Consider the following 19,897-nt stretch of genomic DNA (forward strand, 5'->3'; position numbering starts at 1 on the left):
ATATGTGTACAGAAACTGTTCCACTGTCTCAGCTGCTTCACAGGGGTCTCATCCCCCAGCGTGACTCCGGTTTGACACAAATATAAATGTCTACATATGTCTTCTTAATATCTTTATGTATATGTGTATAGAGGCGGTGTGACCTAGTGGGTAGAGTGGTCATCCTGTAACCTGAGGGTTGCCGGTTCGATCCCGGCCCATCGAGTTCATGTCGAGGTTTCCCGGAGCAAGACACAGAACTCCTGATGGGTCGTGGTTAGCGCCTTGCATGGCAGCTTCCACCATCAGTGTGTGTGTGTGTGTGTGAATGTGATGTACATGTAAAGCGCTTTGGATAAAAGCGTTATATAAGTACAGACCATATTCATTTATATTGTATATTTGGGGGATCCCGAGGTGTTCCCGGGCCAGCACCAGGAGCAACGAACACAGAAGACCAGAGCGTCCCAGTTCTTCATCCTCATTGTAGATAGATAGATAGATAGATAGATAGATAGATAGATAGATAGATAGATAGATAGATAGATAGATAGATAGATAGATAGATAGATACTTTATTGATCCCGAGGGAAATTCAAGCATCCAGTAGCATATACATACATTAAAGGTTAGTACTTGACATTAGGGGTTAGTACTTAAGCATAACTAGACTAATTTAAAATTAAATAGAGGCAACGGTAGATAAAGAAGACCATTATCATGGTCTATGTACATATATACTGTACAGGTGATCAAGTATGTACATATATTGACAGTAGTAGCCAAACAAGGTGCATGAGTGAAAAAGTGCAGGATGTGCAAAAACTGCTGAAACAGTGTTTACAGAATGAGAAAAACAAATGTGCTTCCAAATGAGAAAAAGGCACATGTCCATAAAAACTATTCGGACTATGGTTGTGGTTGTGACCCCTGCGCCCTCAGCGAGATGTTGTACAGCCGGATGGCCCGGGGTACGAAAGAGTTTCTGAGTCTGTTGGTGGAGCAGGTCAGGGACAGTAGTCTGGGGCTGAACACACTCCTCTGCCTGCTCAGAGTTCTATGCAGAGGGTGAGAGGAGGAGTCCAGGATGGTCAGGGTCTTGTCCAAGGTCCTTTTTTCTGCCACTGAGACCAAAGAGTCCAGCTCTGTGCCCACCACAGATCCTGCCCTTCGGATCACTCTGTCCAGCCATGCTGCGTCCCTTTTCTTTATGCTGCCTCCCCAACACACCACAGCATAGAAAAGGACACTGGCCACCACAGTCTGGTAGAACATCAGCAGCAGTTTCTTGCAGATGTTGAAGGACCTCAGCCTCCTTAGAAAGTACAGACGGCTCTGTCCTTTCTTGTGTAGGAGTCATTTGTTGTTTTTGTGTCACTTGCGTTTTTTGGTTTGTATTATCACACTGGGTGGCAGTAAAGAGGCGCATCAGGTGTATTAAATGACAGCCACAGGTGATGTGGGTTTTTTTCTAATTAGTTTGGGTGTGGGAGAATGTCACAGTTTTTACCGCTTTCGTATTTTGTTATTGGCACCTTTTTATTTTGATCATAAACGTTACCAATTATCAACGCATACTATAACAGACAGGAAAATAAACGGGAACTTCACCCAACTTCGACAGCGGCCTTTGGATTGTTTATTGAAGCGCGTTACAAACGGATCTCTCCCCTCACCCAGCTGAGTGGCTAAATGCCATAGTCACTACACTCATCATCTTCTGAGATTGATCCGGGACATCATGAATCATCCATGTCCGGAATTCAGGATGATGAGTTTTTTACATTTATTTAATATACAGTATATCAGCCTTTATAAATATTGTATATGTCAATTTAAGTAACAAGTCAGACTAATGAATCAACAGTTAATAAATAAATGTTCAGAGAAAATGTTTATTTTTAAAGCACGACTTAACTTTAAAAGTTACACTAAGTTCTCAGTTTATTTACTTTATATTTTACAAACATCTGCTTTAGTTACTGGTGCTGCTGCTGCGTGGTTGTTTAACCAGTATCTCTTTAACTAAGTTAAGAGCAATAACTAAGTTGTGCATATGGTATTTTGTTATATATTTTCCTCAAATCACCCCAATGATATCAACAAATCATGGACCCAGGTTTCCCTTGCCCGGAAGTGGGTCACCGGGGCACCCCTCTGGAGCCAGGCACTCTACCTGACTTCTCTACCTTCTTCCTACAGGAGCTCTCCCAGTTTAACACCATTATTACAGATCTTCAGTTCTAAAAGCTTTGAAAACTACATTTATTTAGAAACAGATCTTATCTGTACAGATTATCTATTTACTTTACTCTCCCCGATACATGTATGTATACTTTGTACATATATGTACTTTTATACACCAATTGTCTTTAATGTCATTGTTGTCTACACCGCTGGCAAACACTTGTTGTTTTTGTATGTATTTGTTTAATTGTTAAAAATCTTTTTTAAAAAAACAGCGTCAGAGGCGACATCTACGTGTAAATATAAATAATAAAGATTTTATATTAAAATGAATCAGAATAAATAATAAAATGCTACTGTATATATCTATTTGCTCGCTACATGATTGGGCCTAATTGCTTTAACTTCCGGGTTAAATGTTCTTCTTCCGGTCGGTTCAAACGGAGGAAAACAGAAGCTAAACGGCAGAGAAAACCGCCCGGAACCAGCCGCCAGGACACCGAAACGCAGTTTGTTGTGAAGGTTCCGACCCGCTGCGGAGCTGCACGAGGAGCTTTCTGATTGGTCGAGGTAAACTGACGTTAGCTCACTAGCCTGTTAGCTTAGCCAGTTGACTACAGAGACCGAATCGGAACCGGTCCGTCTGGCTCGTTTCAGGACATGTAGCGGTGGAACCCAGTCGGTACCGGCCCACGGTCCCAGAACCTGCTGGTTCCAGAACCTTCTGGACCAGGACGAAGCAGCACGTGCTGCTGTTTGGTTCTCAGAAGTGACAAAAACAAGGAGGGTTGTGTGTCTGTAGTAAAGCAGTGAAACCAGATCAGATCAGTTTTCCATCAACTTTAAGTTAAACTGTGGTTAAGGCTTAAATCCAGGACGCTGATCTAAACCCACCGCAGGCTTACGATGGCTCAGCAAGGTCTCGGTGGGATTTCCATCACGCTGCCTCCAAACAACATGGAGAAGTTGGACTTTACTGGAGGTGACTGGAGTCACAGATAAACCCGGACCAAACTGGTTTTCACGGTCTGGCTGTTTTTTTACTCTCCTTCAATGTAAACTTTATTTAAAGGTGAAAACCAGCCGGACAGGAGACCAGCAGGGTTTTCTCTCCAGTGCTTTTCAAACTGGAAAAATACATCACCTCCATTTATCTACTAAATATCTTTTACGTCAGGATGGCCGTTAGTGTCTGTGAAATGAGCATTTTAACACGCTAACTCATAAACAACAATGTTAGCGTCACACTGAAAACCTGATCCATCATCTCCACCAAAGAAGCTGGTTTTGGGCAGATAGGTGCTGGTCTCAGCGGTAAACCGCCAAAAACCACTTTATCCTCCTAATTTATGACAAATTTTTTCTAGGCTCACATTAAGACCTATTGATCCATCCCACAGTTAATCACTATGACGTCATCGTGTGGCGGTCGTGGCTCAGATAGGTTTAAAACCGCTGGTATAGGAATTATGACGCAGCGGTTCAGGGGTCTCCGGCAAGATGGCGGACTGAGCAGTCGATGAGAAATACAGCTCTGGTGCCAGGTTTCTCCTGCCCCCCTCTTTCTTTGAAAACTCCCTCAAAATTTGAATAGAACCAACAAATATGCAGAAAGAACAGCAAAAGGATAAAAAAGGAAACAAGACAAGCATGGACTTCAGCTGCAGATGACCATGATTTCTGCTCGTCGGAGATGGACTTTGAAGGCGGCGACGGTGAAAAAAACTCTGGAGGATTTCGGTGAGTCGCCCCCCTCGACGCCCTCCAAGGGCGAACACCCCAGAAAGTTGACCAAGCCCACAGCAGGCGACATATTAGCAGCTATTCAGGGGCTGAACATGCAGTTTGATCAACAAGATGCCGAGGTGGTGGACATGGATAGCAAGTTAGGCGAAAACTCTTTGACGAGGGCGAGTCTGAACAAATCTATTGAGTTTAATGCAGCTGAAGTTCAAGAATGCAAAGGAAAAACCAACAGACTGGAAAAGGACGTTTCTGCCTTACAAAAAGAACTGGACGAGTTAAAAACAGAAGAACGAGACCAGTAAACCCGTAGATGGAATCTGAGGATCAAAGGAATGAAAGAAGATAAGGGCGAAGATGTCAGGAAGGAAATCGCCCCAGAATGGTCAGACGGCACGGAGAATGTTGTAGATACTGTACACCGGACAGGCAGAAAGGACGTGGACAAAAACCGCATCGGGACGGAATCTGGAAAAGATCCAAGACGGCAAAGATCTGCGAGGATGAAAAAATCCGCTCTGCTGAGGACTGAAAGAAGACGGCTTGGAGAGGGAGACGGTTTGGTAAACAAAAACCCTGCAAGCTGGGAGCGCTGCACAAACGTGTGCTCTGATTTTTATTTTTACATCTTACGCAGAGGGACAAGTTAATTTAACTGATGAGGTAGGAGGAACCTACACGTTTCTGTTACTACTTTCCCTCAGAAAGAAAAGTATTCAGTTTTCTACAAAACTTTGTTTATATATTTGTTCTTATATTCTTTATAAGATGTTTAGCACAGATTTATATTTTGTTGCGTTAAATGTAAGAGGTCATAGAGACAATGTTAAAAGAAAAGCTTTATTTTTGTGTTGTAAAGCAGAGGTCCCCAACCCTGGTCCTCAAGGCCCAATATCCTGAAGATCTTAGATGTCTCCCTGCTGCAACACACCTGATTCAAATTAAATGGTTCTGTGACAAGCTCTGCACAAATCTGCTAATGAGCCATTCATTTGAATCAGGTGTGCTGCAACAGGGAGACATCGAAGACCTGCAGGATAGTGGGCCTTGAGGACCAGGGTTGGGGACCACTGTTGTAAAGGACTTAAAGCTCACTGCTCTTTATTACAGGAACCCATTCAAGCATTGCTGACGCCTCCTTCTGGTCAAATCAGTGGACTGAAAAATAGTGTTCAGCCGTGGCACGAATCCTTCTGCTGGAGGAGCTTCATGCTTTAGAGATGTCCAGGAAAATTAGCCAACTTTCAGGCAGCTGAGTTAGGACGCTGGCTAGCTGCCGTCTTAAACACTGATGAGTGTATATGGTTATACTTCAGCACCTCCAAATAAACTACTTCTGGAAAAAATATCACGTCTTATCTGAATTTAAACGGTTGAATCAAACAGATTTGGTTTTACTAGGTGGTGATTTTAATCTTGTTCCAAATGAATGGCAGGATAGACTCCCTCCCAGATACAAAACCAGTGGAAAAATCAGTGGAATCCAGGATTAACGGACTTTAACCAAATGGGAATAATAGGTCTAGATTAGATTTATGGATAGGTTCAGCGTCTTGTATAGACACACACTACTCGCTAACTGATCGTGCTGTCATAACTTTAAAACTTAACCCTGAAAATAAAACAAAATTTCAAAAAGATTATTGGAAATTTAATGCTGACCTCTTAAATAATGACGGATATGTTAAAATAGTTAAAGAGCTTCTCCACAATATTTATAACGATGAAACTATTGCTAATTATGAGTAGATGGGAATTCTTCAAATTCAAAGTGAGGAATTCTCAGTTGCCTTCAGCAAAATAAAAGTAAACAAAGAGAAGTAGAAAGCAATCTGATTCACAATATAAACAACTGCTGTAACAAACGTCATGACGAGAACAGACAAAAACATCCTTTTATCCCTACACGCCCCGTTGGAGGGTTTCTGAAAGAAAAAAGCCCATGGAGCACACATTAGCGCATACATTAGCGCATACATTAGCGCATACATTAGAGCATACATTAGCGCATACATTAGAGCATACATTAGCGCATACATTAGAGCATACATTAGAGCATACATTAGAGCATACATTAGCGCATACATTAGAGCATACATTAGCGCATACATTAGCGCATACATTAGAGCATACATTAGCGCATACATTAGAGCATACATTAGCGCATACATTAGAGCATACATTAGCGCATACATTAGAGCATACATTAGAGCATACATTAGAGCATACATTAGCGCATACATTAGAGCATACATTAGCGCATACATTAGAGCATACATTAGCGCATACATTAGAGCATACATTAGAGCATACATTAGAGCATACATTAGAGCATACATTAGCGCATACATTAGAGCATACATTAGCGCATACATTAGAGCATACATTAGAGCATACATTAGCGCATACATTAGAGCATACATTAGAGCATACATTAGCGCATACATTAGAGCATACATTAGAGCATACATTAGCGCATACATTAGCGCATACATTAGAGCATACATTAGCGCATACATTAGAGCATACATTAGCGCATACATTAGCGCATACATTAGAGCATACATTAGCACATACATTAGAGCATACATTAGAGCATACATTAGCGCATACATTAGAGCATACATTAGAGCATACATTAGCGCATACATTAGAGCATACATTAGAGCATACATTAGCGCATACATTAGAGCATACATTAGCGCATACATTAGAGCATACATTAGCGCATACATTAGCGCATACATTAGAGCATACATTAGCGCATACATTAGCGCATACATTAGAGCATACATTAGCGCATACATTAGAGCATACATTAGCGCATACATTAGAGCATACATTAGCGCATACATTAGAGCATACATTAGCGCATACATTAGAGCATACATTAGCGCATACATTAGAGCATACATTACCACATACATTAGCGCATACATTAGAGCATACATTAGCACATACATTAGAGCATACATTAGCGCATACATTAGCGCATACATTAGCGCATACATTAGAGCATACATTAGCGCATACATTACCACATACATTAGCGCATACATTAGCGCAAACATTAGAGCATACATTAGAGCATACATTAGAGCATACATTAGCGCATACATTAGACCATACATTACAGCATACATTAGCGCATACATTAGCGCATACATTAGAGCATACATTAGCGCATACATTACCAAATACATTGGAGCATACATTAGCGCATACATTAGAGCATACATTAGCGCATACATTACCAAATACATTAGAGCATACATTAGCGCATACATTAGAGCATACATTAGAGCATGCATTAGAGCATACATTGGAGCATACATTAGAGCATACATTAGAGCATACATAAGTGCATACATTGGAGCATACATTAGCGCATACATTAGTGCATACATTAGAGCATACATTAGAGCATACATTAGCGCATACATTAGCGCATACATTAGAGCATACATTAGAGCATACATAAGTGCATACATTAGAGCATACATTGGCGCATACATTACAACATACATTACAACATACATTTGCGCATACAGTAGCGCATACATTAGCGCATACATTAGAGCATACATTAGTGCATACATTAGTGCATACATTAGTGCATACATTAATGCATACATTAGATTATATATTAGAGCATACATTAGCGCATACAGTAGCGCATACATTGGCGCATACATTAGCGCATACATTAGAGCATACATTACAACATACATTAGAGCATACACTAGAGCATACATTACAACATACATTACAACATACATTAGCGCATACACTAGAGCATACATTACAACATACATTAGCGCATACATTAGAGCATACATTACAACATACATTAGCGCATACATTAGAGCATACATTACAACATACATTAGCGCATACATTAGAGCATACATTACAACATACATTAGCGCATACATTAGAGCATACATTACAACATACATTAGTGCATACATTAGAGCATACATTACAACATACATTAGCGCATACATTACAACATACATTAGAGCATACACTAGAGCATACATTAGAGCACAGACAAAATGGATTGTAGAAGGTGAAAAAAGTATGTCTTACTTTTACAATCGGCAAAAACAAAGAAAAGAATTCGATGAACACTCTTAATTAATGGAAAGGAATAAACTAATCATAAAAATATATCAGAAGGAATATTTACTTTTTATGTTAACCTATTTTCCTCTGAGTATTTGTTAGAAGACGATGGTGTGGTTCTTTTTGTGGACTTCTATACGGCGTTTGATACGGTTCAACATGCTTTTATCCTAAAATCTTTAGAATACTTTGATTTTGGAGAAAAGTTTATTAATTTAATTTCTTTGTTGTATTCTGATATAAACAGCTCGATCTCGCTGCCTTTCAGAACAACTAAACGTTTTAATGTAAAATGAGGAATGTGTCAAGGTCGCCCAGAATCCTCTTTGCTCTTCATCACTGTGACTGAACTATTGGCTATTTTTATGAAAAACAACCAGAATATTGCACCTTTAAACCTGATGGGAAATCCAGTGATTATTAGTCAGTTAGCAGATGACACAACTTTATTTTTAAAGAACTTTTCACAAGTTCACTTTTGCACCATTTCAAGTCTTGTTGTTCTCTAAAGCTTCAGGTTTACATTTAAATATTAGAAAGTGTGAGTTATTAAAAATTCATGACCACCCACCTGTAAACTTCTTTAACATCCCAGCTAGATATGAAATTAAATATCTAGGAATTAAAGAAAAACCCTAAACTTTGAAAATAATATACAAAAATCCAAGAAGATCTTAACTAATTGGCTCCTAAGAGACCGGCCCATTTTTCTCTCAGTGCTTATATATATATATATATATCTGAAAAAAAAAATCACTTTAATTACATCTGGAAAAATAAACATCATTATATCAGGAAGAAAAGTTAAATCATTGGAGGAAGGAGGCTTAAATATGATGAGTATGTACATATGATTGATTACATATATCCCCTAAAATTTTTATGAAGAAGGGGGGAAAGAAGGGGAAAAGGAAAAGGAAAAGAAGGGAAAAGCCGGTACACACTTCATTAATCCCTTAAAAATCCACAACTATAAGATATTACCAAATTTTAATGCCACCATTTAACAAACATACCTTTAAAGTACTTGGTTTTGTACCGTTTCTACGAAAGTGTAGTAAAAAAAAAAAAAAAAGATTTTTTTTTAGAAAACTTTATTAAAAACCTAAAACGTACTCTTCTGAGTTTGGTGGCTGATTTGCCACCGTCTTGTGTGCAATGAATTCTGGGAGCAAAGACGCCACAAATGAAGCCTTCGTTTTAGGCCAAACTAAGTGCGGATTTGAAGGGTGGATTTGGAGGCTCCTTTAAATTCTGTGAATTGGGACAGTACTCCGCACACCGCGATGACGTATGTAGCTGACAAATCTGCACTTCTGAATTCGGACACACCTATTGTAACATGGACTTATTAGCATGCGGCGGCTTCTCCCAGTTTGTGTGAGATTGAATATGTAATGATTAACTATGAAATAACTATTGCTAGATAAAATATTAAATATCACTGTAGCCTATCTATCAAATATACAAAATACAAAGCTACATTGTTTAGATAGAGTCGGCTAACCCGACAGACAAGGCTACGGTATGCTAATGTAGGCTAAGCCGACAGACAAGGCTACGGTATGCTAATGTAGGCTAACCCGACAGACAAGGCTACGGTATGCTAATGTAGGCTAAGCCGACAGACAAGGCTACGGTATGCTAATGTAGGCTAAGCCGACAGACAAGGCTACGGTATGCTAATGTAGGCTAAGCCGACAGACAAGGCTACGGTATGCTAATGTAGGCTAAGCCGACAGTAAAGGCTACGGTATGCTAATGTAGGCTAAGCCGACAGACAGGATGTTATTGATGGATAAACAGATTGTTTATTGTCATTGATCAGGTCCATTCCGTGGTGGTCAGAAGATGTTGAGGAGAAAGCCGACCCGTTTGGAGCTGAAGATCGACGACACCGAGGAGTTTGAGAGCGTTAAGAAGGAGCTTGAGGTCTCAGTAACTTTTGTAAAGTGATCAGTGTTTCCTGGGTAGTCAAAAAACTGATCAGGGTCAGCTGATCAATACTGAATATGATCAAAACCAAATAAACCAGCTGAGCCATAAGCTAGCTTGCTTGTTTGTTTTTCAGGCCAGGAAGCGTCAACGTGAGGAAGCAGAATCTGGAGGTGGAGCGGGCGGGGCTTCCATCATTGGTGGAGACATCATTGGGGGCGGAGCCTCCGCCTCCTCCTCCACAGCTGTCTCCAGGGCGGAGCTTATCAATGAGCGAATCGGCTACAAGCCCCACCCCAAACCAGCAACACTGCCAACCTTATTTGGAAGTTTACAGTTTTAATGAATTGTAACTGGTTGTTTACAAACAAATTAAATGTTGACAAAATAAACACATGGTTTTTGTTCAGTCTGACCAATCAGAGGGCAGCAGAGGCTGGACTCAAACCAGCAACCCTGTAGACACCTGCTATCTCATTAGAATAAGCTTCACCTAGAGAAGGTTTGGTTTATACAGCACACCAGTAGCCGCTCTGGACTGTGGTCTTGAGGAGATCTGACCCCAAATAAATTCTTACCATAAAAAACATTTTATTACTCTGAATGTTTTTTAGAACAGAAAATGTTTCTGGTGGGAGGTTAAAAACTCAGTGAGGAAATGAGTCAGGTCAACGCAGCAGGAAGCGAGGAAACGAGTCGGGTCACCGCAGCAGGAAGGAAATGAGTCAGGTCAACACAGCAGGAAGGAAACGAGTCGGGTCACCGCAGCAGGAAGCGAGGAAACGAGTCAGGTCAACACAGCAGGAGCGAGGAAATGAGTCAGGTCAACACAGCAGGAAGGAAACGAGTCGGGTCACCGCAGCAGGAAGCGAGGAAACGAGTCGGGTCACCGCAGCAGGAAGGAAATGAGTCAGGTCAACACAGCAGGAAGGAAACGAGTCGGGTCACCGCAGCAGGAAGCGAGGAAAACGAGTCGGGTCAACGAAGCAGGAAGCGAGGAAACGAGTCGGGTCACCGCAGCAGGAAGCGAGGAAAACGAGTCAGGTCAACGAAGCAGGAAGCGAGGAAACGAGTCGGGTCAACGCAGCAGGAAGCGAGGAAACGAGTCGGGTCAACGCAGCAGGAAGCGAGGAAAAGAGTCGGGTCAACGCAGCAGGAAGGAAATAAGTCAGGTAAACGCAGCAGGAGGCGAGGAAACGAGTAGGGTCAACGCAGCAGGAAGCGAGGAAACGAGTCGGGTCAAGGCAGCAGGAAGCGAGGAAACGAGTCGGCTTATCGGGCTGTAGACATGGTGTATACATGGTGAAGAGAAAGGGGGAAAAACAGTTCCTTGAGGGACTCCAATATTGGTGCTCACAGTCTCAGAAAGTGGGTTCCCCAGTTTGACACACTGTGGACGTTCCTCAGGAGTACGGAGTACTCATGGAGTATAGAAGCCCTTTGAAGCATTGGGTGGCATCGTCCACCCCCATGTTCTCTCCACCGGCAAACTGTCAGGGGTCTAGTGCCTTCTGCAGGTGGGGCTCCCAGGAGCCTGAGGCGGAGCCTTTCATGATTACAGCCGTCAGGGCCAGTGGTCTGGCTTCCTTGATGCCAGATGGCCACCCGACCTTACGCCATGACACAAAGCAGGATGTTTTCCACTGGCTCTGTACCTGATACTTACGTATGCTGATGGGTGGAGCAGGACAGGAGGCAGCAGCAGAGGTGGAACGGCTGCTGGGCAGAGGACAGGGTGATGGAGATGGAACAGCTGCTGGGCGTAGGACAGGGTGAAGGAGATGGAACAGCTGCTGGGCGAAGGACAGGGTGAAGGAGATGGAACAGCTGCTGGGCGTAGGACAGGGTGAAGGAGATGGAACAGCTGCTGGGCGAAGGACAGGGTGGAGGAGATGGAACAGCTGCTGGGCGTAGGACAGGGTGAAGGAGATGGAACAGCTGCTGGGCGAAGGACAGGGTGAAGGAGATGGAACAGCTGCTGGGCGTAGGACAGGGTGAAGGAGATGGAACAGCTGCTGGGCGAAGGACAGGGTGAAGGAGATGGAACAGCTGCTGGGCGAAGGACAGGGTGGAGGAGGTGGAACAGCTGCTGGGCAGAGGACAGGGTGAAGGAGATGGAACAGCTGCTGGGCGAAGGACAGGGTGGAGGAGATGGAACAGCTGCTGGGCGTAGGACAGGTTGAAGGAGATGGAACAGCTGCTGGGCGTAGGACAGGGTGGAGGAGATGGAACAGCTGCTGGGCGAAGGACAGGGTGGAGGAGATGGAACAGCTGCTGGGCGAAGGACAGGGTGAAGGAGATGGAACAGCTGCTGGGCGAAGGACAGGGTGAAGGAGATGGAACAGCTGTTGGGCGAAGGACAGGGTGAAGGAGATGGAACAGCTGCTGGGCGAAGGACAGGGTGGAGGAGATGGAACAGCTGCTGGGCGAAGGACAGGGTGGAGGAGATAGAACAGCTGCTGGGCAGAGGACAGGGTGGAGGAGATGGAACAGCTGCTGGGCGAAGGACAGGGTGGAGGAGATAGAACAGCTGCTGGGCAGAGGACAGGGTGAAGGAGATGGAACAGCTGCTGGGCAGAGGACAGGGTGGATGAGCAGAGGTGGAACAGCTGCTGGGCGAAGGACAGGGTGGAGGAGGTGGAACAGCTGCTGGGCAGAGGACAGGGTGAAGGAGATGGAACAGCTGCTGGGCGAAGGACAGGGTGAAGGAGATGGAACAGCTGCTGGGCGTAGGACAGGGTGAAGGAGATGGAACAGCTGCTGGACGAAGGACAGGGTGAAGGAGATGGAACAGCTGCTGGGCGAAGGACAGGTTGAAGGAGATGGAACAGCTGCTGGACGAAGGACAGGGTGAAGGAGATGGAACAGCTGCTGGGCGAAGGACAGGGTGGATGAGCAGAGGTGGAACAGCTTCTAGGTGTTTAAAATGATATATTGTTTTATTAATTATTTAATGACATTTAGGTATTTATTTAATGAATTCATTGTGTCACTTTACCTCCTCCATACAGCATCGCCTGGCGTCCCCCCCCCCCCCCCCCCTTCCTTCTCCTTAGAGCCAGTAATGGCTCTCCGCCCTCCACACCTCCTTTGTGTTTTATGATGCAGTTTTCTCTAAGTTGTGGTCTGACTTGCCACGTGGGGGCAGGGCCAACCCTGTAAGCGTCGTTCACATTGATGTAGCAAAGATCCACAGTACTGTTGTCCTTTGTGGGACAGCTTACGTACTGCGTAAAGCCTCCTAACCAACACCTAAGGTCCACGTGATTGAAATTCCCCCAAAATTACACTCGGTGCATCTGAGTCTTCAGACTGGATTCGTGCTGCTGCGTCCTGAATGATGTCTTACGCTGTGGAGGGGTGCGGTGCAGTATAAACAATAATGACAACAACGTGGGGGAACTCCAGCGGCACATAGTAAGGTCTTTAACTCACAGCTAGCACTACATGTACATACATACACTACATATAACCCAACTAAATTACCTATAAACTAACTACATATAAACCAACTAAACTACATACAAACCAACTAGACTACACGTAAACCAACTACACTACATACAAACCAACTACACTACATACGAACCTACTAAACTACATGTAAACAAACTAAACTACATATACACAAACAAAACTACATATATACCAACTACAGTAGGTGTAAACCAACTATACTACATATAAACCTACTAAATTACATATGAACAAACTAAACTACATACAAACCTACTACATGACATATAAACCAACTACACTACATACACACCAACTAAACTACATATAAACAAACAAAACTACATATATACCAACTACAGTAGGTGTAAACCAACTATACTACATATAAACCTACTAAATTACATATGAACAAACTAAACTACATATACACAAACAAAACTACTTATAAACCAACTAAACTACATATAAACCAACTACACTACATACAAACCTACTAAACTACATACACACCAACTACACTACATACAAACCTACTACACGACATATAAACCAACTACACTACATATAAACCAACCAAACTACATACACACCAACTACACTACATACAAACCTACTACACGACATATAAACCAACTACACTACATACACACCAACTACACTACATATAAACCAACCAAACTACATACACACCAACTACACTACATACAAACCTACTACATGACATATAAACCAACTACACTACATACAAACCAACTACAGTACATACACACCAACTACACTACATATAAACCAACCAAACTACATACACACCAACTACACTACATACACACCAACTACACTACATACAAACCTACTACACAACATATAAACCAACTACACTACATACACACCAACTACACTACATATAAACCAACAAAACTACATACACACCAACTACACTACATACAAACCTACTACATGACATATAAACCAACTACACTACATACAAACCAACTACAGTACATACACACCAACTACACTCCATATAAACCAACCAAACTACATACACACCAACTACACTACATACAAACCTACTACACGACATATAAACCAACTACACGACATATAAACCAACTACACTACATACACACCAACTACAGTACATACACACCAACTACATTACATATAAACCAACCAAACTACATACACACCAACTACACTACATACAAACCTACTACATGACATATAAACCAACTACACTACATACAAACCAACTACACTACATACACACCAACTAAACTACATATAAACAAACAAAACTACATATATACCAACTACAGTAGGTGTAAACCAACTATACTACATATAAACCTACTAAATTACATATGAACAAACTAAACTACATATACACAAACAAAACTACTTATAAACCAACTAAACTACATATAAACCAACTACACTACATACAAACCTACTAAACTACATACACACCAACTAAACTACATACAAACCTACTACACGACATATAAACCAACTACACTACATACAAACCAACTACAGTACATACACACCAACTACACTACATATAAACCAACCAAACTACATACACACCAACTACACTACATACAAACCTACTACATGACATATAAACCAACTACACTACATACAAACCAACTACACTACATACACACCAACTTAACTACATATAAACAAACAAAACTACATATATACCAACTACAGTAGGTGTAAACCAACTATACTACATATAAACCTACTAAATTACATATGAACAAACTAAACTACATATACACAAACAAAACTACTTATAAACCAACTAAACTACATATAAACCAACTACACTACATACAAACCTACTAAACTACATTTCAACAAACTAAACTACATATACACAAACAAAACTACATATATACCAACTACACTACACTACTTTAAGTATAAAAAAGTAAAATTACCTATAAACTAAGTGTAAACAAATTAACCTACCTGCAAACTAAATATACACAAATTAAACTACCTATAAACTAAGTACAAACCAACTAACCTACATGGACACTAAGTATAAACAAATTAAACTACCTATAAACTAAGTATAAACAAGTAGCTCCCAAACTTTTTCTGGGGTGCTCACTTTTTGCAGACAATAATAATATCAACCCCCTCCCTACAATCCTCGATCCTTACATGGACCCAGATGCTTACAAAGAAACGTACAAAGAAATGTGCAACGAAATATATTTTTTAGTTTATTGGCTGCTACTTGGTTAACTATATTTAAAACCATGTCAGCTGAAGAAGGAATAATCTATTTCTCTGATTCAGTGTGAGGTGTTTAAACCAAGAAATTCTGCAAAGTACCACAGATGAGTTAACTTTTGACGAGACGGATGCTGTTTAGTTTAGTTTATTTCTGAAGTAATGAACAAGCTTTTCTTTGCGTTCAGGTTGGACGTCCCCAAGTGGCGTAACTTGTTTAGCTTCATACTGGCAGATGCTGACATTTCTCCACATACAACAGTCTCTCTTCATTACCCTCCCACCAGTTTGGGAACCACTGGGGGTATAAACCAACTTGACACCAACTAAACTACAGGTACTCATCCTGAAATGAGAATATCATGAAAAAGTTGATTTATTTCAGTAATTCCATTCAAAAAGTTAAACGTGTATAATGTCGACATTCATTCCTCACAGACTGACATCTTTTTTTTTTTTCTTTTTCATTTTGATGATTATAACTGACAACTAATGAAAACCCCAAATTCAATATCTCAGAAAAGTGGAATTTTACTTAAGTCTGACACAAAACAAGGATTTCTAGAAATGTTGGCCAACTGAAAAGTATGAACATGTACAGTATGAACATGTACAGTATGAACATGTAAAGTATGAACATGTAAAGTATGAACATGTAAAGTATGACATGTACAGCACTCAGTACTTAGTCTGGGCTCCTTTAGCCTGAATTCCTGCAGCATGCGGCGTGGCATGGGGTCCATCAGTCTGTGGCTCTGCTCAGGTGTTATGAGCCCCGGTTGCTCTGAAGGACATGGAGGAGACGCAACAATCACAACCTGTAAGTAACACATTTATCTTACCTTCCCTCGTTGTAAATCATGTAATGTTATCGAATTAACAATTGAAACGTTCTGCTCAGCCCAGTTACATGTTTGCATGCTTTATGTTTAGTTCAGTCCAGACATTGTGTCAGGTAGGGCTGTAGCCCAGAACTTTCTTTCTGACGTCAAACACACCTGATTGACTGATGAATCTGTCAATCACACTCGGAAATTTGATTGACAGATTAGTCAACCAATGGTGACATTCGTTACCCTGCGACGTCAGGGGAGTCTCAAAATCCACCGCAGAGAATTCTCTCACGAATGCAGAGATGTTCACAAATGAGAAGCAGTTCGTAAAAGCACGTTCAGCAATTCGTATAATCTTACAAGTGTGCCTCAAAATTATATTTGTGAATCAGAGCATGTGCATTTGTGAAACAGCAAGTGTGCATTTCCGATTCTGAAATACAAATGCAAACCAGAGCATGTGCATTTGTGAAAAACCTGGCGTGAGTTCATTCCTATTGAGACTGATCTGGCCTCATACAGTCCAGTCCTTTTTGTCTTTAGTCCAGGCGAGACGCTTCTGTCTCTTGTTCCAGAGTGGCTTGACACCAGGAAAGCGACCTCTGAAGCCACGTCTTGATACGTCTGTGCTGCTGGTTCCTGAAGCTCTGACTCCAGCTGCAGTCCACTCTTTGTGAATCTCCCCCACATGTTTGAATGGGTTTCGTTCCACAATCCTCTCCAGGGTGTGGTTATCCCTCCTGCTTGTACACTTTTTCACCACATCTTTTCCTTCCCTTCTCCTCTATTAATGTTCATGGACACAGAGCTCTGTGAACATCCAGCCTCTTTAGCATCGACCTTTGTGTCTTCCCTCCTTGTACAAGGTGTCAATGGTCATCTTTTGGACAACCGTCAGGTCAGCAGTCGTCCTCGTGATTGTGTAGCCAACAGAACTAGACTGAGACAATTTAAAGGCCTTTGCAGGTGTTTTGAGTTAATTATCTGATTGGGGCACCAGATGTCTTCAATACTGAACCTTTCCACAATATTCTAATTTTCTAAGACACTGAATCATCAAATCATCAAAATGAATAGAAATAAAAATTTAAATATGTCAGTCTGTGAGAAATGAATGTCGACATTATACAAGTTTCACTTTTTGAATGGAATTACTGAAATAAATCAACTTTTTCATGATATTCTCATTTCATGACGAGCAACTGTACATAAAAACTACAACATAAAATAAACATAACTCCAAGCAGCTGTCTGATTATTAACTCGTTTCAGTGGAAAAGATTTTTATGAAATTAAAACGATGAAACAAAGCCAAACGGACAGTTTACAGGATTTATTTTCATAAATGATTTTTACATACAAGTGTAAACAAATACAAAAGACGATTAGTGTTTATTTACAGTCAGCAGGCGGCGCTTTGACATCAGCGTTTGGGCTCCGCCCCTGGAGTCCACAACATGCTCCTGACCAATCGGGGACGACAATAACATTTGAAAAGAATACACATGAATTATAAATTATTTCAGTTACCATGACAACCAGGAGGTGTTTTCTATAACACCTGATTTTCTCCAGAGTAATCTGGTTAAAATCTGATTGGCTGGAAAAGTGGGCGTGGCCTGATGATTGACAGCTGAATGTTCCCTCAGAAAACAAGAAATGAATAAATAAATAAAAGTAAAAAAAAAATAATAAAATAAACAGTGTTAAGAGCTGATTGGTTCTCAGTGGATACGTTGTTACCGTGGTTACCACGTAATATGGCTTAACGCTTCACTTCCTAAAAAGGTTTCAGCTGGTTTTTGTTTTTTCTTTACAATAAATAAAAAGTTTTAAATGCTTTCAGACGTTTACAGCTATACTGCTTGTTTACCACCTTGGTGTTTGTTTCCATTTAGTGTTTGTTTACTGTTTGTTTACATTTATTGTTTGTTTACCACCTTGGTGTTTGTTTACTGTTTACATTTATTGATTGTTTACCACCTTGGTATTTGTTTACTGCTTGTTTACCACCTTGGTTTTTGTTTACATTTAGTGTTTGTTTACTGTTTGTTTTCATTTATTGTTTGTTTACCACCTTGGTGTTTGTTTACTGTTTACATTTATTGATTGTTTACCACCTTGGTATTTGTTTACTGCTTGTTTACCACCTTGGTTTTTGTTTACATTTAGTGTTTGTTTACTGTTTGTTTTCATTTATTGTTTGTTTACCACATTGGTGTTGTTTTCATGTGGCGTTTGTTTAGTGTTTGTTTACATTTTTTAAATGTTTTCTGGTCATGCGACAGGAAGACTGATTTGCTGTGCACAGGTTCGGGTGCATCACCTTCTCCAACCACCAGGTGAGATAACAGCAAGCTGTGCACTCTCAGGTGCACACCTCTGCAACACCTGACAGAAAGCTCAGAGGGAAAAACTACACCTGTGACATCACTTCCTGTCTGGAACACTGTACATACTGAATAAATTCTGGCCACGCCCATTCCAAACAACCAGAGGGCGTGGCCTCCCATCTTCACTTCTTCTTCATGGCGGCGAGGTCTCGCTGCAGATCCAAGAATTTGGGACGGTCCTCCGGGTTATACTGCCAGCAGCGTTGCATCACTCTGTATATGTCGTCAGGGCAACGCTGAGGACACACCATCCTGTAACCTGACAACCAGGACAGCACTTTTGTTTCCATGGTAACTGCAGCCAAATAAATATGTAGCCAAACAGATGGGAATTAAACAACGGTAAGCTCTGCCTCCTTGTGTGCTCACCCTTCTCCACCTGCTCCCGGGCCTGCTGATTGGTCATCCCTGGATAAGGACACACCCCCAGACTGAAGGTTTCCCACAGCAGGATTCCAAAACTCCACACATCACTCTCTGAGCTGTAACGACCTGCAGCAGCCGATCAGAAATCAATACAAAATCATTTTTATCAGACCTGGACATCAAGGTACATCAAACCTGACTCCTAACTGAACAGTCATGAGACACGTGTGGGACAGGTATTGGACAGGTATAGTACAGCTGTGGAAAAGATATAGTACATGTACAGGGCACATATAGGACAGGTGTGGTACAGTTGTGGGACAGGTATAATACTGATATAGGACAAGTAGCAGACAGGTAATGTACAGTTGAGGGGCAAGTATAGTACAGGTGTAGGACAGGTGCTACCGTAGTTGAGGGCCTCAGGTGCAGTCCACTTGATGGGAATCTGTTTGAGTCCAGATGAAGAGTAAACGCCGTCATCTTCCTGTCGACTCATCCCGAAGTCGCTGATCTTCAACACGCTGCCGTCTCCAACCAGACAGTTCCTCGCCGCCAGGTCCCTGAGGGACAGACCAGCTTACTGAGACACTCACTCACCTGTGTGACACTGTTAGTGGT

At 41.6% G+C, this 19,897-nt stretch overlaps 2 protein-coding genes across 9 annotated transcripts in view; one reads left to right on the forward strand and one right to left on the reverse strand.

Annotated features, from left to right (window-relative positions):
* Positions 1–2,574: 2,574 nt before the first annotated feature.
* cdc26 (cell division cycle 26 homolog) lies at positions 2,575–10,364 on the forward strand. The gene is made up of 3 exons (XM_041969123.1): positions 2,575–2,736; positions 9,866–9,969; positions 10,109–10,364. The coding sequence occupies exons 2-3, from the start codon at positions 9,889–9,891 to the stop codon at positions 10,313–10,315; spliced, it is 288 nt and encodes a 95-aa protein (XP_041825057.1). The 5' UTR covers positions 2,575–2,736; positions 9,866–9,888; the 3' UTR covers positions 10,316–10,364.
* Positions 10,365–17,835: 7,471 nt separating this feature from the next.
* The window catches only part of fer (fer (fps/fes related) tyrosine kinase), a 52,612-nt gene continuing 50,550 nt past the window's right edge, over positions 17,836–19,897 (reverse strand). For 2 of the 8 annotated variants that reach the window (XM_041969816.1, XM_041969815.1), the window contains exons 18-20: positions 19,685–19,839; positions 19,280–19,402; positions 17,836–19,169 (exon numbers count right to left, since the gene is read on the reverse strand). In XM_041969816.1, the coding sequence (XP_041825750.1) occupies positions 19,033–19,169; positions 19,280–19,402; positions 19,685–19,839 (415 nt within the window). In that variant the 3' untranslated portion in view covers positions 17,836–19,032. The remainder of the gene's footprint in view (positions 19,170–19,279; positions 19,403–19,684; positions 19,840–19,897) is intronic. The other 6 variants (XR_006008452.1, XR_006008450.1, XR_006008455.1 and 3 more) reach the window with 6 other exon arrangements.

The sequence above is a fragment of the Melanotaenia boesemani genome, chromosome 19, assembly GCF_017639745.1.
Source record: "Melanotaenia boesemani isolate fMelBoe1 chromosome 19, fMelBoe1.pri, whole genome shotgun sequence".
NCBI lineage: Eukaryota > Metazoa > Chordata > Actinopteri > Atheriniformes > Melanotaeniidae > Melanotaenia > Melanotaenia boesemani.

What these genes read in the sequence shown, in the direction of transcription:
- cdc26 (XM_041969123.1), top strand. Translation starts at nt 9,889, where the DNA reads ATGTTGAGGAGAAAGCCGACCCGTTTGGAGCTGAAGATCGACGACACC. An exon ending in GCGTTAAGAAGGAGCTTGAG is followed by an intron (nt 9,970 to 10,108) that starts GTCTCAGTAACT and finishes TTTGTTTTTCAG; the next exon opens with GCCAGGAAGCGTCAACGTGA.